Source organism: Lygodium microphyllum, chromosome 14, assembly GCF_053477565.2.
Source record: "Lygodium microphyllum isolate KBCC chromosome 14, Lygodium_microphyllum_v1.1.10, whole genome shotgun sequence".
In the NCBI taxonomy this organism is placed as follows: Eukaryota; Viridiplantae; Streptophyta; class Polypodiopsida; order Schizaeales; family Lygodiaceae; genus Lygodium; species Lygodium microphyllum.
The window spans coordinates 77253249-77275124 of record NC_141148.1 but is presented as its reverse complement, the minus strand read 5'-3'; the positions used below and the strand labels follow the sequence as shown (position 1 = coordinate 77275124).

The 21876-nt window shown below is 40.0% G+C and overlaps 1 protein-coding gene across 1 annotated transcript; it reads right to left on the bottom strand.

Moving 5' to 3' along the window:
• Window positions 1-17460: 17460 nt before the first annotated feature.
• LOC148025745 (G-type lectin S-receptor-like serine/threonine-protein kinase SD2-5) lies at window positions 17461-20677 on the bottom strand. The gene has a single exon (XM_087692973.1). The coding sequence runs from the start codon at window positions 20522-20524 to the stop codon at window positions 17753-17755; it is 2772 nt and encodes a 923-aa protein (XP_087549099.1). The 5' UTR covers window positions 20525-20677; the 3' UTR covers window positions 17461-17752.
• Between the last annotated feature and the right edge of the window lie 1199 nt (window positions 20678-21876).

The window sequence follows — 21876 nt, the reverse complement described above, 5'->3', positions numbered from 1 at the left end:
AATGAAGATATTCCAAAGACCGCCTTCAACACAAGATACGGCCATTTCAAATTCATCGTCATGTCATTTGGGTTGACAAATGCTCCAGCTACCTTCAACAGGTTAATGCAGGACATTTTTAGACCCCATCTTGATGGCTTTGTCCTTGTATTCTTTGATGACGTCCTAACTTATTCTAAGGAGGAAGAAGATCATGAACCACATCTTCGCATTGTCTTAGAGACAATGAGAACACACAAGTTGTATGCCAAGAAAAAGAAGTGTGCATTCTTCAAAAGAAAGATTGAATACTTGGGATTCATAGTGTCTGTTGAGGGTATATCAATAGATCCTGCCAAGGTCAAGGATGTTCAAGATTGGCCACCCCCAACCACTATCAAGGAAGTGAGAAGTTTTCTAGGTCTAACAGGATGGTATAGGGTATTCATCAGAAACTATGCTCAAATTGCAGCACCTCTTACAAATTTACTTAAGAAGCAAGTTGCCATTAATTGGACGCCAATCGAACAGTCTAGCTTTGAGCAACTAAAGCATAGTCCGGTAACTGCCCCTATCTTAAGGCTACCTGACTTAAGCAAGGAATTTGAAGTTGTCACTCACAGATGCCAGCTCTCTTGCATTGGGATGTGTACTAATGCAGGAAGGACATCCTATAGCTTACTCTTCAAGAAAATTGAAAATCCATGAGCAGAAATATGCTACTCATGACCTGGAGTTATTAGCTGTGATTCATGCTCTCAAATTATGGAGACATTACTTGCTTGGAAATAAGTTTTCCTTAATCACAGACCATAAAAGTCTTAAGTGGATTTTTACTCAGCCTGATCTTAATATGAGGCAACGATGTTGGATCGAGGTTCTACAAGAATATGACTTTGGAATTAAGTTCAGACCCGGTAAAGAAAATGTAGTAGCTAATGCCCTTAGCCGTAAAGCCTTCCTTAATGCTCTTATCACTGAAGAACCATCTAGGTCAGAAACTCTGGCTACAATGGTATCGATGCCGACTAATCCTATCATCGAGGTGACCAAGGATAAAGCAAGTAAGGACCCAGACTATCAACAATTGTTTTGGGAAGTTCAGAATAAGGAACAAGATCCCAAACTCAAAACTAAGTATCAGGAATTCTCTATAGATGAAGTTGAAGGACTTGTTTATTTCATAATGAGACTATGCATTCCTTCAAGTCAGACTCTCAAGAGAAGGATACTTTGGGAAGCACATGATTCTCCTTTTTCAGGACACCCAGGATATGCGAAAACTCTTAATGCTGTCAGGAAAAGTTATTACTGGCAAAAACTCAAGGGTGATGTACTTAAGTATGTCACTGAATGTCTAAATTGCCAAAGGGTAAAATCTGAACGCGTCAAGTTACCAGGAAAACTCCAGCCACTTGACATTCCCCAGATGAAATGGAAATTTATTAGCATGGAATTTGTAGTTGGGTTACCTTCTGTACAAGGAGGATATAACTCAATAATGGTGATAGTAGACATGCTAACAAGGGTCGCTCATCTTCTCCCAACAAAAACCAATTACAAAGCTTCAGATATTGCTAGAATTTTTGTAAAAGAGATTTTTAGGTTACATGGGTTACCTAAAAGGATCATCAGATAATGATTCTCTTTTCACATCACACTTCTAGAAGAGTTTATTTGAAGCCATTGGAACCCAACTTTGTTTCAGTACTGCTTATCATCCACAAACTGATGGGCAGACAGAACAAGTTAATCAAGTAATTGAGGATATTCTGCGTGCATATTGTAGCAAGGAACCTAAAAGGTGGATTCAGTATCTATCCTTAGTGGAATTTGCCTATAATGCCTCCTATCATCGAAGTATTCAGATGACTCCATTTCAGGCACTATATGGTCAAGATTGTCGTATGCCACTTAATTTTTCCGATCCTACTCTAAGGGTAGAAGCCTCGAGAAAAATGTTAGAAGAAATGGATGATCAAATCAAGATCATCAGAGAGGATATTCAAGCTGCCAAGGATTGACAAAAGGCGTATGCTGATCTAAAAAGGCAAGAACGAGTCTTCAAAGAGGGAGACATGGTCTTCATCCGCGTCCATCCAAAGATGAGTTCTTTGTCTTTAGGAGAGTTTAAGAAGCTAAGTCCAAGATATTGTGGACCCTATAAGATTCTCAAGTGCCTAGGACCAAGCGCTTACAAGATACAACTCCTTGAGAATATAAAAATCCACAATGTATTTCATATCAGCTTATTGAAAGCATACCTAGCTAACCCTAGTCATATCCTTGATGACGAACAAGTTGTAATACCTAGTCAAGGAGTCCTTGAGCTACAACCTGACAGAGTAATTGATGTAAGGGAGAGAAAATTGAGGAGTACAACCCTTAGAGAATACCTTGTCCAATGGAAGGATTACCATGAAGAATATGCTTCATGGATAGATGAGGATGCTCTTCATCAACAATACCCACAGTTTCTCTCGAGATGAGGACATCTTGATTTCTCTAAGGGGAGAAGGATGTAATATTTCCACACAATAAAAGTTAGTTGGTTAGTTCAAAAGTTAGTTAGTTAATTAATAAGTTAATAAGATTACTAACTAAAGACTAACTAAGGTAAAAACTAACTAACATTAATTATTAATAATTTATATTTAATTTAAAATATTTTATTTTAAAAAATCAAGAGTCATAAATTTAATAGTTTTTTCGAATTGGCAAGGACCGTGGCCACCCTTCACGTAAATTACAACGTGAATGAAACTTATGAGTTATATTAATCACTAGGATAATGTGTATAGTTTGGATGGTCTAAAAATATTAGACTTTTGGACAAGACTAGAATATTTTAGATATTTTAGAGATTATTTTAAATTTTTTTTTAAAAAGAGATATGGAGATTTCTAGAACTAGATGTCATTTAAAAGAAAAAAACAAGTGATGTGTTAGTTAGTTTGAAGATTTTATAAAAAGAAAAATAAAGAAAAGTGACTGGCGAAATCGCGCGCACTGCGATCGCGGTTTATAGGCAGTAGACAGCACTTCGAATAGAGAAAAGAATGGGTGAACTGAGAGCTTTCTAATCAAGCGTCTTGGGGTTTTACCCCCCTTTCGGAGCCAATGAAACCATCAGATTTATGATCTGAGCATCAGATCATTGATCTTTCCAAGATCCCCCTCCACAAATAGCTCCACTTCTCAACCATAAGCCCTCTTCTCCAATTCACTATAAATAAGAGGCATGGAGAGCACTTAGAGGGACATAAGAAGACCCCGAGAGGCTGCGAGAGAGAAGAAGAGAGAAAGAAGAATACTCCTTCAAGAGGCTGTGAGAAGCTAGAGAGAGAGAGAGAGAGAGAGAGAGAAAGAGGAAGAGAGTTAGCTCAAATCCCTTGTCTCGATCTTTAACTAAGCCATATTCTCTTACCCTCTCTCATCTAAAATCTATCCCACCTTCCCTATCTCTCAAACTCCTCGTGGACAATGGCTCCAAAGCGACGAAGTGGAAAAATTATGGAGATCAACGCAACCGGTCAAGCAACGGGTATTACCAATAATACGGGAGTGCCCGAGGTTGCGGGAGTTGCCACTACAAATGGAACATCGGGTGTGGCTAATGCGAGCGCGAGTAAAGATGAAGTTCCTAATGTCGCCATGCTGCCAAACCAGGTTATTCATTACTAGATTATCATTTTTCAATATAAGATAATTACATAAGATATTAGCTTCCATATTCTTCACTTACACATTAAACTGATAACTCATCTAGAAAGACATATTAGTGCAAGCATAAAACGATTAATCACTATGATTTGTAGCTAGAATAGTTGAGATACTAAGGCATAGAATCAGGATAGAATTAAATACCAAAGGTTATTGTGCATATGTCTTTATGCGCATTCAATATAGTTATGATCAAATGCCACGAGGTTAAGATTTGATTAGTGAAGGTTATAGAAACTGATTGTGTATTTAGGAATCCTATAGATCATCTCGTTGAGTTATTGACACAATATATTTCCTTAAGGGATTTTGCTTATGTTGGATAAGTGAATCCAAATGGAAAACTCATGCCTTGCTTAGCATGTTATAAGAGGTGTACTCAATACTTCTTTATGGGGAGAAGAATCCTCATTAGAATGTAAGGTTACCTTAGGATAAGGTCTACCTTGGCTATGTGAAACTGTGATTTATATGTTGGGATGATTGTCATTGCATTATTTGATACATATTTGAAAGGACTGTTTGTGTTTGCTAGAATCTAGATTTTTGATTGAAATTATTGTCAAATAGAATAAAAGGAAGGATCGCGCTAGGCTACCCCCAAGCTAGCGGCGAGACCCTACTCTAAGGGGGTCATGATTATCGCTACGAGAGGCTTGGACCGGCACCGTAGGCGAAAGGTCTGAGGGGCTCTGGCTGTAAATCCTGCATTGTTCCAAGAATCTGACGAGCCCCTTCGTGACCCAGGATGGGATCCTAGAACCCTAAATACTAGTTATGAGGGTGGAATCTTGGTGGACAGAATATCCTTATGGAATTCTGTGTATCTTCCACTGGGACGGAATGATGGAAATTATAATAAACTTCCAATATAATAAAGAAGTTTGCTTTATTGTTCAAATTGCATGCGTGTTAGTGAGATAAATTATGTGAAGGAACATGTGACTTAATGGACTAATTAAGGAAGCTGGTTGTATATGTTCCAATAAATGTGTTGTAGGTAATTAAAAAACTAAAGATGACCCATCATCAGAGGAAAGCGGGTGGGCGTAACCCCCGATGGGTCCGTCCAATGGTAGGGTGGTCCCAGTTAACTGGGAGCTTTTCTACATCGGAAAATAGAAATAGGAAGACGATAAATTGACCAAGTAGTCATTAGGTAGAACCAACTTGGATTGTTTTAGGGGGCCGGAATGGGATTTTGCCTTATGGGCAGGAGGGTTGACGTACCGCACTCCCCTCCGTCTCCCATTCTCTTTGAACCAAGTGCAATGGCAAGTCCCGATTCAGATCGAGTAATCCTCTAAAAAGTGGAACTTGAAATTACTGACGCTAGCTGGCTGCTAGGAGACCCATCCGATTTTAGGAACCCAAGTCTTTAGGTCGATCCTAGTGGATTCGGCCAGAACTCTTCTGTTGCGAAGTAGACTCGGTAGGGCCTAAGTGACAACCCCGTGATGTTCCAAGGGAGCACCGGGCGGTATCATTTATGGGAAAACCTACTGATGGACTACTAAAAGGTGTGCCGTGGATTGGGACTAGCGGACACCTCACACATATCTGGGACTTCCAATACCCATAGTTGGTACCATCCAACTTGGCAATGTTAAAGAGAGCTATGTCTTTCATATAACCAGCCATACTGACCCAAATGAAGGCAAAAAGGAAAAATTGCAAGTTGCTGTAATTAGCAAAAAATGCACTAAAACCACTGTTAAAACTAGTTGAAAGAGTGGATATCACCAAGAGAACCACCTGTCCACCAAATATGACCAAGATAATATCAAACTATAAGCATTACACTTATAGAAGTGCTCGAAATCTGCAAATTTTAGCTTGCTGGAATAAATGACACCAATATGTAAAACTGTCCCAAAGTGAAGCAATTACTGATACATATGTCACTGCAACTGCCAAGTAGCAAGATACATGCAACAGTGAGTGTCAAGGGGCAAGAAGGTACCAATAACTGTCAAACCAATAACCTGTCAAGCAAGAGACATCTCATAGGTCTAGAAGTCATACATGTAATGGGTCTCGAGTAAGAGAAGAGACCAAGCACAAGCACAACTGATAGAGCAAGAAGCTCAATGTATAACCATCCAAGATGCATACAAAACTGACAAACCTATGACAGAGATAGGTGCTTATCCCAATAGGTGTATCAAATCAACCCACTACAGACTAACTGCAGATGTAAAGCTTTCAAGAGAGCAAATGCATGTAACTGTCCCACAAGCTCAAGCTCAAGTGTAAGTAAAACTGTATGTACATCCTAATATGCCAAGAGGCTCCCACTGGAAGTAAAGTCAAATGCAAATAGAGCAAGAGATGCTCAAAGACATCGAGTACATAGCATCAGACATGCCAAATCCCAGTAGGGTACATCCGGAGCATAAATCCCAAGCTATCTCAGACCCGTAAAGCATAAGCCTAAAAACATTCAAATAGCATGTAACTGACAACCAAATGTAATGCCCAATAGGTCCAAAATGCTCAAATATATCTGAAGACAAAGCTCCAAGTGACTATCAAGCATGGGCAAACCAAGTGGCATCCATATCTGACTAAAGCATAAATGCAAGAAGCCTGAATGTCAAGCAGTGACAATAGGCATAGACTAGTCCAAAGCATGCCAAACTGAAGCCAAATGCCAGTGAATGACAACCAAGGCAAAGCCTAATCCAAGATCAAAAGCATTCCGGAACCAAAAAGAAGCATTTGACAATCTCCAAATACATTGGTATGATCATTCAAATCTCCGGTAAGCACCCCAGATCCAAGAACCAATGCATACACCAAGTAAATGAGCTTCAACCCACTGTATTACAGCAGCATATTTACTGTTAAATGAAGCTCAATCGGTGCCAAAATTTTCTCCAAATCAGTCCCAAAGCATAGACATAACATTCCATAACATCGGGGCATCACCGGGCATCAATAGGCATCAAACGGCCAATGCCAAAGCCTTTCAAAAGAATTTTTTGCAGAAATTTCTTCCACCTCAATTCCATGAAAAAATAATCAAACAGTAGGATCTTCTGCAACAAAGAGATCGTGAATCCATTCTGCAATACACTGAGCATTTTTGGAGTGCCTTACTACAACTTCGAATGCTTGAAGATGTTCTTGAGGTGATCCACAAGCGCAAGTATATATCAGATTTGCTTGGTCACTTCTATGTGGAAGTGAATATGTTCAAGCCAAAGATTTTGGAGGATGTGATTTCTTTAGCGCATGATACAAAAGATAAAATTCATAGACGAGAAAAGCAACCGCAACAATTTTTGACTAATGGTAACTTTGGTACAAAGCAATTCAATTCTAACTTCCAAAGATTCAATCAAAATCGCTTTGTTCCTTTTTCTTTCCGTAAACCCTAGACTTGACCTCCTGCTTTACCATCAAAACACAAATTCAAACCTTAAGCCTTCTCTCTAGCCAAATCTCAATATACCCAAGTTTCCAGTTCTTACCAATAATGTTTCCAAAACAAAGCCTATAGTTTGCTATAAGTGTCATCAACCTAGATACTTAGTAGTGAACTGTCAATCCAAGAAGCAAGCTGTTCAAATCAATCACTTGGGAGCAATTGAAGACGAAGACCATAAATATATGCCTGACTTCACTGAAGATGATGATAATATTGGTGATGCTTCAGATACTTTACCATGTATGCCAAATCCTCATTCATTATTAAGGACGAAATGTTTCGTGCATGGTCAAGAAAAGATTGTTTTGCATGATGATGGAAGCACACATTATTTTATTTATGCAAAGTTGGTAAAAGAATTGAATTTACCTACTATTCCAACTCCTTATCTCATAAAGGATGCATTCTTAAGCACTAGATACAATGGTACACAAGAAGTTCATGATTTAGAAATTAAAGTTGGTGATTATGTTAAGTGCATAAATTTATTGGTTGTGCCTTTGCAAGCTAATGATATTATTTTAGGAATGCCTTGGTGTTAAAAATATAATCTCGATATAGATTATTCCATACATTCCATGAAAATTCATCTTAACGGAAAACAAATCACATTACATGGAACACACATCTTTGATAATTTTTCCTTGCCTAGTCACACACATGCTAAATGTGCAATGAGAAAAGGTAGCAAATCATACTTAGTATGGGTGAACGAAATTGAAGCTAAGGAAAATCAGATGCATCCTATGTATGTACAATTTCTTTCACAATTTAAAGATTGTTTTGCTATTGATTTACCACTTGATTTACCACCTATACATCCCAAAGACCATAAAATAGACTTAATCCCTGGTTCTCAACCACCATGTAAAGCACCTTATAGGCATAATCAGATTGAACAAAAGGAAATCCAAACACAAGTTGAACGAGGACTCATTAGGCCTAGTAGTTCTCCTTTTGGTGCACGTGTCCTATTAGTTAAGAAGAAAAATAATACCTATAGGATGTGCATTGACTATCGTGCCCTAAGCAATATCACTATTAAGAATAGATATCCGATCCCTAGGGTAGATGACCTCATGGATAAACTACAAGAAGCCACTATTTTTAGCAAGATAGATCTCAAATATGGATATCATCAAGTACGATTGGATACACTTGACATTTTCAAGACTACGTTTAGAACTCAATTTGGTTATTATGAATTTCTTGTTATGCCTTTCTGTTTGACTAATGCACCAACTACATTTAGTCGTATGATGAATCGTATATTTTTGAAGTATCAAAATTGTGTGATTGTTTTCTTTGATGATATATTGTTTTCAATAAGAATGGGAATGAGCATTGTGAACATCTATCTTTGGTTTTCAAATTGTTGAAAGAGAATCAATTATATGCTAACATTGACAAGAGTGAATTTTTCCAAACCCAAATTGAAAACTTAGGCCACATTGTTTCTTCTGATGGTATTCATGTTGATCCTAAAAAGATAAAGGCAATTTTGAATTGGCCAATTCCTAAAAATGTGTATGAGTTACATTCTTTCTTAGGTCTTGCTAGGTTTTATAGAAAATTTGTGAGAAATTTTTCATTGCTTGCTTTGCCTTTGACGTAATTGTTAAAGAATGGTGTTGTGTATCATTGGTCTGACAATCAACATAAGTTTTTTGATTTATTGAAACATGCTTTAACACAAGCACCTGTTCTGCAATTACCTATTTTTAATCGATCATTCTTTCTAGTAGTCACAAATGCTAGCAGATCAGGAATAGGAGCTATCCTCATGCAAGATTCACATCCCATAGTCTATTCTAGTTGCAAACTTAAACCCTCTAAATTGGAGTATTCCACCTATGATAAAGAATTGTTAGCTGTAGTTCAAGCCTTACGTCAATAGAAACACTATCTAATGGAATCCGAGTTTATGATCAAAACTGACCAACAAAGTATAAAACATCTCCTTAGTCAGCCACAAATTTCTAACCATCATATTAAATGGGTTGCTTTCATTCAAAGTTTTCATCCACTTATCCAATATCAACCCGGAAGAGAGAATGTTGTTGTTGCCGATGCATTGAGTAGAAGACCAAGTATCTATAATATTTCCGTTCTATCTTTTGATTCTCTTATTTCTATGAAGGATATCTATGACCATGACCCCAGTTTTCAAGCTGATTGGAAAGAATTGGTTGCTAATAACTGGATTCCAATTGATTCTTTGTCTTATTCTGATGGATCTATGTTTTATGAGAAAAATTTGTGTGTCACTATTCCATTTAGATCATTTGTATTGCACAACATTCATTGTCCTCCATATCAAAGACATAGAGGTATTATTTCCACTTTAGGAATATTGGTTCAAGATTTTTACTAGCCACAAATGGAATCTGAGGTTTCTAACTTTGTTTCTGAGTATTTAATTTGTCAAAGAGTCAAGCAACACCATGGTAAACAATATGGTTTGTTAATGCCTTTACCAATTCCTGAACGTCCATGGGAACATATTTTAATGGATTTAATAACTGGTTTGCCCAACACACAAGCTAATAATGATATGATTTGGACTATAGTAGATCGATTTAGCAAACAAGCATATTTTCTACAATGCAAGAAAACATTAACTGTATCTCAAGCTACAGAATTGTTTTTAAAGACTGTTTTTGCTAACCATGGTTTGCCAAATGTTCTTATTTATGATCATGATTCTAGATTCTGTAATAATTTTTGGACTACTTTGTTTGCTAATTTGGGTACTAAGATTGATTACTCATCTACATTCCATCCTGAAACCAATGGGCAAATAGAAGCTACTAATAGTACAATTCTAGATCTCTTGCGTGCATACATAATTTCAAAACCACAAACATGGGATAACATTTGCATCTACTTCAATTCGCATACAATTACATACCTCACACAGCTACTCATAAAGCACCTTTTGAAATCATTCATGGACATAGATTTCCTACACCTATTACATCATTGTTGAATAATATTAAAGTTGCTGATGATATTATCAATACACATGCTATTATTTTTGCTCAAGTTAAAGACATGATTGAGAAAGCCTAGCAATCATATACTAAACAAGCTAATAAGAAAAGAAAAGCCATGAGTTTCAATGTTAATTATTATATTTAGTTACTCATTGAAAAAAGAAGATTGCAAAGTGTTGAGAAACACCCTGTTGTTAAGTTAGCACCTAGATTTTATGGACCTTTCAAAATAATTCATAAGATCAATGGCAATGCATTTAAATTAGAACTACCCCCACACTGGAAGATACATAATACTTTTCATATAAGTTTATTACAACCTTTTAGAGGCCAATTATCTATCCACCCTGTCTATGAAAACCCTCCTTTGTTAGAAGAAGAAACTGAATTTCTTGAACCTGAAACTATTCTAGACACTAACTTTATGACCACTAGAACTAGCTATAGATATTCTAGATATTTGGTTAAGTTTAAAAATCATCCATTTGAAGAAGTCCAATGGACGTACACCCATGACCTAAGTGCTTACCCCCCTCACTGCTCGCTCCATATTGAGCTAATAGCAATTGAGGACAATTGCTATCCCACCTCGGGGATACGATGCCAGGAGGTATATTCCACGGTGGATTCCGTGAGGTTTTTCGATGGATTCTGTAAAACTATATTTATTTTCTAGGGCTCCTACACAAGATGGATTCCTTGTGTGAGAAGTTGACGGAAACACCTGTCCTTTTCAGACATCATGTTATTTTAATATACACGTGGATAATTCCACAATGGGTGATTCCACAAAATACAAATTAAATTAATGGACATTTATGAGTTTAGAGTACACTCAAGTTTAGAGTGCCGTCGAATTTAGAGTTGCAAAGTGTTTCTCAACACCCTGTGCTTCAGTTGATGTGTAGAGCAGGCAACGGTGGCGTTGGGAAGCACTGGGCAATGGCGTAAATTCGAAATACTTAAAAGAATTATTATTTTTTATGGGCGTGCACCTTATCACTAAAGACGTGGCACCAATATTTATTTCGGTGTGCTTATTTATTAAAATGCTTGACAAACATTTATTATTTTGTATGCGCATAGGCGCTTGGTTTAAATATTTCATTATTTGACATTGTATTTGGGCACAACCCAATTTTTGGATGCCCAAATGCTTTACTCTTTATTTGGGCAAAAGCAAACACAAAATCCAAAAGCATGCTAATTGTAAATTGGGATATTTTTGAGCTTGGAGATTAATAAATCTATAAATACATGCCTTGTGAAGTGCTCACACAAGGCATGGGGGGAGATTGCACCCAATTGGTATTCTTGTCTCTTGTAATGCAAAATCTCTTTTTGCCTTTATGAAGATTTTGTAGAGTTCTTTGTTCTTGGGGACCTTCCAGCATTCACTACGCACGCATACAGCACCTGATCTGCACACTAGCTTACTATCTAGGTCAAGGGGTGCTTGTTTCACAAAAAATGCCTAGTAAGTTAGGGGATACTTTGTTAGTAGTAGTAGCTAGTCAAGGGATGCTTAGGTCAAGAAATATATTTCAAGAACTACCTAGTTAGTCAAGGGATGCTTGGTCTGTAGCTAGTGAGGAATAGCTTATTTCAAGTACCTAGTTAGCCATGGGATGCTCGGATTAAGACTACATAGTTAGTCAGTAGATGCTTGGTTTATGAACTACCTAGTTGCATTCAACCAAGAATCCATGGCCTAAGCATCCTAGAGTCTTCTCCATTGTACCTTTTAGTGGTATTCTCTTTTTCTCTTTGCTTCATATTGTCTTATCTACTTATGCTCTGACATTTGATGATTCCCACATCCCTACTCTGCTAGGAGTAGTGTCTCTTGATGAGCATCAACAAATGCATAAGTGCCAAGTGTACCCCTTGAATTCATCTGCTCTATGCCAAGCTAATGCACTCCTGACAATGCTCAACCTAAACTCCCTCTTTCTTTTGATTACTAGGCACCATTGATCATAGAGAGAGAAAGATCTTTCTAGTTGGCTTTCCAAGAAAACATGCAAAAGAGAGAGTTGAAGTCGTTACTAGGCCATTACCAAACAATTACGAAAAAAATCACAAATACGTGGAATCATACACATTAAAAGTAAAGGCATTAATAAATCCCAAGGTGCCAAAGTTTTATTTCTTATCCTTCTAACCATGAACCTATCTACAACTCGTATCACTTTTTGGTAGTCATGTCATGAATAATCTATTTTGGTACCACCTAACTATGTATGCTTTCACCCCTGACCAATTTTTCTAAAATAAAGTCATGAGAACTACTATCATCACGCAAAATAGTAACATTAGAATTGTTGATAGAATCTTTCATCTTAAGCAAAGCATGTAAAGAAATAGACATACTTGTATTTTTTCTTTAGTCAATGCCTCTTGTTGCAATGTGTCCATAGTCCCTAATCAAAAGTGTCATCAAGTACTTAATGTTGTGCAACTAAGCTGTGTTTTGATTGTTTTTGAACTTGACAATCTGATAAAAAATATCCAAGTTTTCAGCAATGGTGGCAAGTAAACTTGGGCCTTTTATTTTGAACATTGAGATTTTACCTTGTTGTTTGCATACCTTTATGGGTTGTGTTTTTTTAATTGGAAATTGGAGGATATGTTGCATGGAAAAGAATTAGGATAGTAAGAAAGAAAATGTTTCTTTTGGTTGCAATTGTTGTTGAAAGGTCGAGACGAATGAGATTGTTGACCATGAAGAATTTGAGAGCAATGGATTGGAATTCTTTTTCACCACCATGGGCATAGGAAATAGCATCGTGAAGTGAAGTGGGTTTAAGAGAACCTAGTTTAGCTTGGGTGCTAGATTGCAGATCACCTTCGTATTTGCATTGTAGTGTGCTCTCGAGAACTTCCTCAAGCATACACAAATAGAACAAGTCTTTGCCAAAATCTTTTAATGTAGTTAGATACATTACCGTTTTCTTGCCAATATAAATTTGACCGATTTCATCTTGCTTAAAGATGAAACTGAGGTGATAAGAAGGATTCTTTAACTTTTTCTTGAAATTTGGTCTACATCTTTGGCTGATTGGTGCTATGGCGAAGAACATTCCACCAAAGTGATGCTTTATCTGTCAAATAATTTGTAGCACAATTGATTTTATTCTTCTCAAAAAAAGCTTCATCATCAAAATAATCATCGAACTAACTCAACCAAGACATGTTTTTTTCAATCAATATTGGAAAAGACTTATGATTGACTTTTTGGTCCTTTTTGGTTTGTTGCGTGTCGAATACACCTTTCATGGTCTAAATAATGTGATCATTTGGATTTTAAGTGGTTGGATTTTTTTTCCATTCATGCTCTTGAATCACTTTAGTAACCTTGTGAAGAAGATTGATTTGTTATTGCAAAGTAATTTTTGGAAGAGACGAATCCATATTTGAAGAACCTGACATGGTAGAAAAAGCTTTTAAGCTTTAGACAATGATATGACAGTGAACAACATCTATTGGGAGGAGAAATGTAGTGCAATCCATTGTCCATCGATTCTTGGTGGGGCAAAAATGGCGAATTAGGCCAAGCTACAGTCCATTTTGAAACTATGTGGCCACCATAAACAAATTGGCATCAATGGATTGAACTCTAACATCCAATGAAGGAAAATCACTTTCCCTCTTTAAAACCACTTTAAGAGTGGCATTTGAAATGTTGTGGTTTTGAGAAAATAATAGAAAAGAAAGGGGCCTTTAAAAGAGTTGTTTTCACCAACATTGAAGTGGTGTAGATAGTTAATGTTGATAGAGAATCTTTAGGCTAGAATCCTTTGTGTAATGCCTATGACCATTGGATATTGGAACGAGTCTTGATAAAAATGATGGTATAATCTTGCAAGATGGATGTATGCCTTCTCTTCGATGTTGATAGGTCCACCAATCACTACACTATGATACTATTTTCACTAGCATTTAACATGAAAATAATAAATTACAATAGAGAAGAGAATTCAACAACGCTTGCATGACACAAGAACATTGGGTACAATTTCCCAGTGAGCACCTCCCCCAGCATGCATGTATTTATACATGATATTAGACTTTTGTACTCAAAATACATTGAAGGTATCTTTTTGTGTTCTTACTTTTCCTTTTCTTGCACAACTTTCTTTACCAAAATAAATCTAACATATTCTAATAGCTTTGCATCAAAAAATGAATTTTTAGTATTTCTAGGATTTTGTAATAAGTAAATCAATTGTGCATGTGCACGTGCAAAGTCCTTGCACTTGTGGATGCCTACAAAAATATAATATTTCTATGCTATGAAGCATACAATTTCTAATAATATTTCCATGTTATAAAGTGTACAATTTCCATGTATTAAAATGCATTTCCCAAAATATGAAGAGAAAGAAGAAGGGGCATAAGAGAAGAATTCACTCACTCTCTCTCTCTCTCTCTCTCTCTCTCTCTCTCTCTAACACGGATATGGTAGGAGGAGAAGAAGATAAGATTGAGTTCTCAAGTTACCACAAACAAGAGTAAGTACTCTATTCATATTTAAACAATACATAAATAGGTTTCTTTTTGGAGAGGAACCATCAATCATTTTGTACCAAAGACATAATTTTTGCAAAAATAATATATAGCAAAAAAATGGGTTAATGGTATAGACCTACGAATGTGACCAAACCAAAGTATGCATACCTAATCCAAGCACACCTTCACTATGGCCTTCAAACCAAATTAGTGTGTCCTATAACTCCTTAAGTAAAATTAACATCTATATTATGGCATGTCGAATTTTACATTGTATATCATATAACAAGGCCTATGGTAGATGGTTTTCTATTTCCCGTATGTAATTGAAATGAGTGCTATATTGCATAATCCATCATTAAAACTACCAAAATGTTATAGTTACCTCAAAGTGGATGACTCTACATCTAAGTGAAAATGCCTTGCAAATTTATAACATTTTTTTTAATTATGTAACTCATTTGGTATTATTTGAATTAATTGAATATCTGCGTCATTCAAAGGATAATATGAGAGAGCTCAAGTAGGACTTTTGAACATCTTACTCACAAGATCTACACAGAGGTCCAATTCTCTTTAGCAAAGCACATATATTCTTGAGGTAGCTTGTGAGCTTCTGTACTAAAGTATGCCTATCCTTGTTTTTCTTGCCAAGAAGAACATTATTCGTGAAGATCCAAATGCACTTACAATCTCTCTAATCATATTCCATATTTTATAACTCCACTTCATTTGGTTCCCCTATATCACCAAGTAAAGCATGTTCCCATGACATAGTGTGTTGTAGACCAAGGGACTTCATGGTTTCTTTAGCCTTATTCCAAAAGGCTCAAGCCTTAACACAATCTCAACAAAGGTGCTTAGCCAACTCCAACAATCTTTTTGCATAATGAGCATATAAGAGACATATCAAGTTAAATTTTCAAAATGTCCAACCTTAAAAAGGAGAAGGGGTTAAACACACTCTAACTTCCACAGAGAGAGAGAGAGAGAGAGAGAGAGAGAGACTCTTTTGGGACATCACCAATAATACAAAACATCCAAGAGTGCATTTTTAATTGTAAGAGTGCACACCCTAGTAGTATGTCACTAATAGTTGCATGATTAATCATGTCACAAGGAAATGGCAAACAAACGTACTCACTAGAAAATGCTAAATAAGAAAAAGTCCAACATTTGCAAGTCTATCTTTGGTTAGTGCTATAAATTTATAATGCTAAGGCTACTTGCAAGTGAGGGAGATGATTTTCTTGCTTAGTAAACATGTAAGATAACTCTCTTATGCTAACACAAGTATTGAAAAGAGTATATAGTTGCAACGTCAATACATCTTCTAAGTTTTAAAATAACAATAAACACGTTATATATATATATATATATATATATATATATATATATATATATATATATATATATATATATATAATGTGCAAGTTATATAAGTAGTAAATTAATCTTGCGTGCAAGAGTCAACTTCAAGTTTTGTTTTGACATGTTTTTGTATGCATATTCTTTGCTCGATGTGTTGAAAGAGACATGGTAAGAGAGTTGTAAAGTGAATCACATTTAATAGCATACATTTAAGACAAAGGTACTAGACATATGGTAAGCCCTCAACTAGAGAGTCAACACATGCAAATTTTCTCCTCTACATGTGCAATATGATTGGGAAAGCCATTTAAAGTCATTTATAACATCACCTTTGCTTTGTTGTACAAGCCTCAAGGCTCAAGCTGAAGCAATCCCTTTAGAGGCTATTGAGAGTACACATTGCAAATCGGGCACAAGTGCCAAAAAAGAAAAGGCTTTTGTAGCATCAACAACAAAAAAGCTTTTGGAATCCTTTTTTATTCCCATGGTATTAAATGTTAGCTTATAAGAAGATGTCAGCTTTGAAGGGTGCATTGTATTAACAATGTGGCATGAACCCCATGGAATAGTGAAATTGAAGAACAAGGTAGTTTAGCTAATGTAAAGACCCAAACTTCAGTTGTAAAGATGGTAGTTATTACCTAGTTGGAGTAAATGTTTGTACAAATTTGAGCTACTAATGAGGTTTTTTGAAATGAATATGTAAGTCTTAAGAGAGACTACTAGATTGACTGCGAAAGGGGAGTACCATGCAACTAAGAAGAGTGTACTATGACATGTGGACCTGAAAAATAGGAGCCATTATATAGAGGGAAGTACTGACATGACCTACCATGGACATACTTTCTAGCTTATCAAGGAATGCCACAATCCTCAGAAATTGCGAATCTTGGTGATCATTACGATTAGGAACATGGTGTCATTGTACAAGCGACCATTATGCTAGTTCCTTTACCATAATTATTGATTGGTAGAATTATGGATTGTGAAAATGAGAAGGTCCAATTTCTTAGTAGAAAGAAGGCAAAGAGCTACTCAAGGGGCACACTCCAATAGGGATGCTTCGAGCCCTCAATCTTGTGGTACATATTTCACAAGTGAGTTTGTTGATAGTATCAAGCTAGAATGTCCATGAAGTTGGAAGAAAGCCTTCATTCGAGTGGCCTAAATGCTTTACCTATTGGCCCTTTTTAGTTTTTAACATTCTACTATAATGCCAAATTGTTTGAGTTAAGAAACTCCAACATTTGTTATACTAGTACAAAAAGGCGCAAGAAATAACAAAACTTGGTAAGAATGAAATCCTACCAAGTTTGTATACTAGGCTTTGAAGTTTTTGGGACTTTATGTCATGTCATGGATTGAAAGAGATGCTTTTCATTATGTCAAAAATAAGAGAGGAAGGCGCAAATGATAAGTGTCTCAAAATAACACAAAGTGACATACTTAGATAAAACACTTTATTACATGTCGAATCATTTGGATTGGCAAAACTAATGTACAAAAGTTGTGATTCATATGAGGAGAAACCTTTGTTTTGGGAGATGTAAGCAAAAATATTGCAGGACAACATAGTTAGGCATCGTCAATTGGATGGGAGTAGTAAGGCTTGGATCAAGAAGATGCAAGGAAAGAGAGGATGGGAAGTTTACTTGCCTCTAGTGAACAATTCAAGCAACCTTCGTGCATGTGGGTGGCGGCGTTGATCTCGGGGGGATTTTGGCATCGATCGAGGCTCCTAGAGATGGTTCGAATCTTGAGAAGCGAGAAGGAAGCTGGAGTCATCGAGCTGCAGGCCGACGCCCTCACTCCAAGCGTTACTGGTGTAAGCCACAGAAGCAGACTCGGAGCCAAAGGAGATGTTGAAGTAGCTCGGGGAGGAAGGCCCAGTGGGCGGCTCAATCATTCGATGATCGAAGGAGCTCTGCTGGCCAGAGCCGAATTGGAATGCCAGAGGGGGTTCTGCCACCTTCTGCTCGCCTTGGAGCATGAGGAGGACGCTGCGCATGGAGGGGCGTTGGGAGGGGTCTTCTTGAATGCACCAGAAGGCTATTTGGAGCACTGTGGTGGCCTGCTGGAGGTGGGCCGGGTCGAGGGTGGGGCCGGCGGGGGGCGGCGGGTAGGGGCCGCCGGGGCCGGGGCTGGAGCCAGAGCCGGCGCGGGCTCTGGCGGCGGTGGGTGCGGCACCGGAGGCGATGCTGGCGCCGGTGCTGAGCCGTGGGTCCATGAGGTCCATGAGCCTGCCCTCTTTGTACTTGGCGGCCGCCAGCGCGGGGAGGTACCAGCTGTCCCTGTGCTTGGAGAGGTCCACGCTCTTCCGCCCGCTCACCACCTCCAGCAGCACCATCCCGTAGCTGTACACGTCGCTCTTCTCCGTGGCGCACGCGTGCAGCAGCCACTCCGGCGCCATGTAGCTCGGCGTGCCCCGCATGTGCGTGATCGCCTGCTCATCCGTGAGCCTCGACAGACCATAGTCCCCGAGCTTCGCCTCGAACCCTGCATCCAGCAGTATGTTCTGCGGCTTCACATCCAGATGCACCATGCCCGCCTCCTCGTGCAGGAACGCCAGCCCCCTCGCCACGCCCACCGCCACCTTCAGCCTCGCCTCCCAGCCCAGCGAGTGCTGGTGGAACAGCCACGCGTCCAGGCTCTCGTTGGGCATGTACTCGTACACTAGCATCCGGTGGGCCCCCTCCGCGCAGAATCCCACCACCGGGACCAAGTTCGGATGGGACAGGGCCGCCAGGGACACCACCTGCGCCCGGAACTCCACCAACGGCTGCCTCGCGTTCTCCAGCTGTTTGATCGCCACGTGGCAGCCATCGGGAAGGGTGCCCTTGTAGGCCGACCCGAAGCCGCCCACTCCCAGCTTGCATTTAAAGTCGAGCGAGGCCTGATGCATCTGCTTGAGGGCGAAGCGTCTGATGGGGACGGGGTTCTTGTCCTGGTGCGAGCCGGCCTCTCCGGGGTCGGCACCATGTTTTCTCCGGCACAGAAGGAGCAGGACTATCCCTAATGCTAACAGCAGCACCGCGGCCGCGCCCCCGCCGGCCGCCGCGCTGATCGCCGCCGACGTCGCGCCGGTCCGCCTCCCGCCACCGCCGCCCGCGGCCTCCCCCTCTGCCTCTGCCTCTCCCTTGCCCTGGCTATAGGAGCTGTTCTGCACCTTCACGTACGCCACGCGCCCCCTCCCTCCCGTCATTGCCAGCGTCAGCACCTCCCTGTACAGATAACACCGCTCCTCCTCCTCCCTGTAAAATGCCGCCCGACACTCGCAGCTCGCTGCGCACGCCCTCGCGCAGTCCTTCCCCTTCCTCACCTGCATCGTCGCACTCGGTCCCCAGCTCCTCGATGCATTGCGATCCATACCCCTACCATCATCTGTCTCCGCCCCGTTCGCGAAGTAGTCTGTCCCCTCCATCCTCACGAAGTATTGCGACCCGGCCCCCGCGCTGCAGTTCAACGCTGCAGCTGGCTTGCACCCGCCTGTCGCTGCCAAGGAAAATGAGGTATCGGGGCAGCCGCACGACGGCATCGACGCAGTGTTGTTCCTGCATACCCCATACGACCCGCATGCGTTCGGAAGATCGCATTCAAGCAGCGATCCGCTGAACAGATTGAATACCTCCTCCCACGTATCGTTGACGCCGGAGCTGTATCCCCTCAGACTTCCATCGCTCCCCAGCCGCATGAAATCAAGGGGAGACTTCACAAACTCGCGAACGATGACAGATTTGTTGCAGTGGCCAGCTATGCTTACGTTGCTGCTCAGGCGCTCCTCAAGAATCAGTCGCTCTCCGTCGGCGGAAAGCAAGAGCTGGAGTGCGCCGCCGCTGCTGCAGGAAACATTCGGTGCAAGAGAGTAGTAAGGAAGGCTGCCGGAGTCAGAGAAATCGGCATAGAATGCGAGGCGGGTTTGCTCCACGACAGCGGAGTAGCTCACGATTCCGGCGAGACCTGCGGCCGGATGAGAGCTGCCGGAAGAGGGAGTGCGAGAAGACAGCTGCATACCTGATCGGAGGGATTGATTCCGGACGAGAAGGTCGGCCGGGTGATCGAAGCTCTGCCAGATTGGTAGCTTCCCCTGGTCGAGGAACTGAAGATTGCCGGAGCTTTCCAGATTGAAGGCCACGGCGCCGCTTATGTTAGCGCGCCACGCGACACTGTGGCCGTCGCCGTCAACGAGGACAGCATCGCCGCCGTCATCCAGGCGGAACGTGGCGTCGATATTGACGGCCCGCCCGGGGTTGGCCACCCAAAGGGAGGGGCTCCCGACCCCGCCCTGGAAGATCACCGCCAGGTAGTAGCTGCCGGCCGTCAGACTGCTGATGGAACCGTTAGCGGGGCTGGCGATACTGCTGATGCCGCTCCGATTGGTGCAGCAGAACTCGAACCTGCCGCTGTATGCGAATGCCGCCGTGCTGTTGCAAGACCGGATCGTGGCGCACTCGCGTTGGCCCAGATGTAGCGAGAGGAGAAGGAGGGCTAGTGTCGCAACCAAACGGACCATCGCCGGATCTAATCGAGTCCGACAACGCAGCTCTGAATGCGGCGTTCTCCGACATTTATGTAGAGGCCAACACGCACCGTTTGGACACAAAGTTTATATAAGGCAAGGTTCATCAGGCAATAGTGCGCTCTTATGCGGGACGCGGGCCAACACGCACAGGGCTTATAAGGCAAGAGCGCAGTCCTATGCGGGACGGTCCACCTTCGTTGAAGTCTCGACGCACGCCCGAGCAAAACGTTATTGCGTTTGAAAAGGCGTAAAGCTAACTTACGACATAAAAGGCTAAAACGAATGACTTAAGAGCCCAAAGTCAGGAAATTTAATGCAAGGATCTTCCTAGCCTCTTCCAATTTCCTAAGCCTACATGGATGATGGCGGTGCTTGGATCATTCGATTATCTATAGCTTCCCCTCTCATTCATGTTATGGAATATTTAGGAAAAATGAAAAATAAATTTAAAAAGCATCTAAAACGGACTAGTCTTAGGCCTACAAGGTTGAGACACTAAAAAGGGGTTACTCTAACGCTCAAGACACATACATGTAACTAAACTTGTTCTAATCTATGCACTACAAATTGACATGCATGTGCCTTTGTTAAAAACAAATCAAATAACTTCTAGGCCTATTGTTACCAACCTAGCACCTTTCTTGGGATTCTCATTAGTCAACTTAGTACCTCCAATTCTAGGGATACTTCGGCAACTTCTACACAATAATGTGTGAGGCTTTGTATGACTGGTTGGCAACGTGTGAATGTGATTTCTCTCTCCTTTGTACACCAAATAAATTTGTTCTTTCTCTCTCTATTGTGTGTAAGAATCCACCTTTGATTGTCAAGATCAAAATTATTGTCTATTGTGATTGCTTTGATATACGAGAAAGGACATCGAGGGATATGAAGCTTCCACTGAAATAAAACAGGAAGCAAAACAAGATGTCAACTGAAAAGGGAGAATAGCAAATCTTGTGCAAAATGAAGGAGGAAATGCACTTTGTTGGACTATTTGAGATTTTGGGAAAAAATATAGGGATTCTATAATAGAGAGAAAGTATTAGCATATTAGTCAAGAATTTCAAGAAAACAATCAAGAGATTGTAATGTTGTATGGAACTGACAAGAAATGTCTCTATCTAGTGTCTTTAATTTCAGTAAGACGTTTCGTTCTCTATGCCTCCACGAATTTGTGCCTCAAAAACACTAAAAAATCTTTATTTAAAAAATCTTTAAAGATGAGCTAAAGACTTCAAAATTGGAAATTCTCATTTTTCTAGTAACAATAGCTCTCCCTCTATTGGTTGAGAAGATCTCTCTCTAAAACTAAAAGGCCCAAACTTGAGTCCATATCTCCT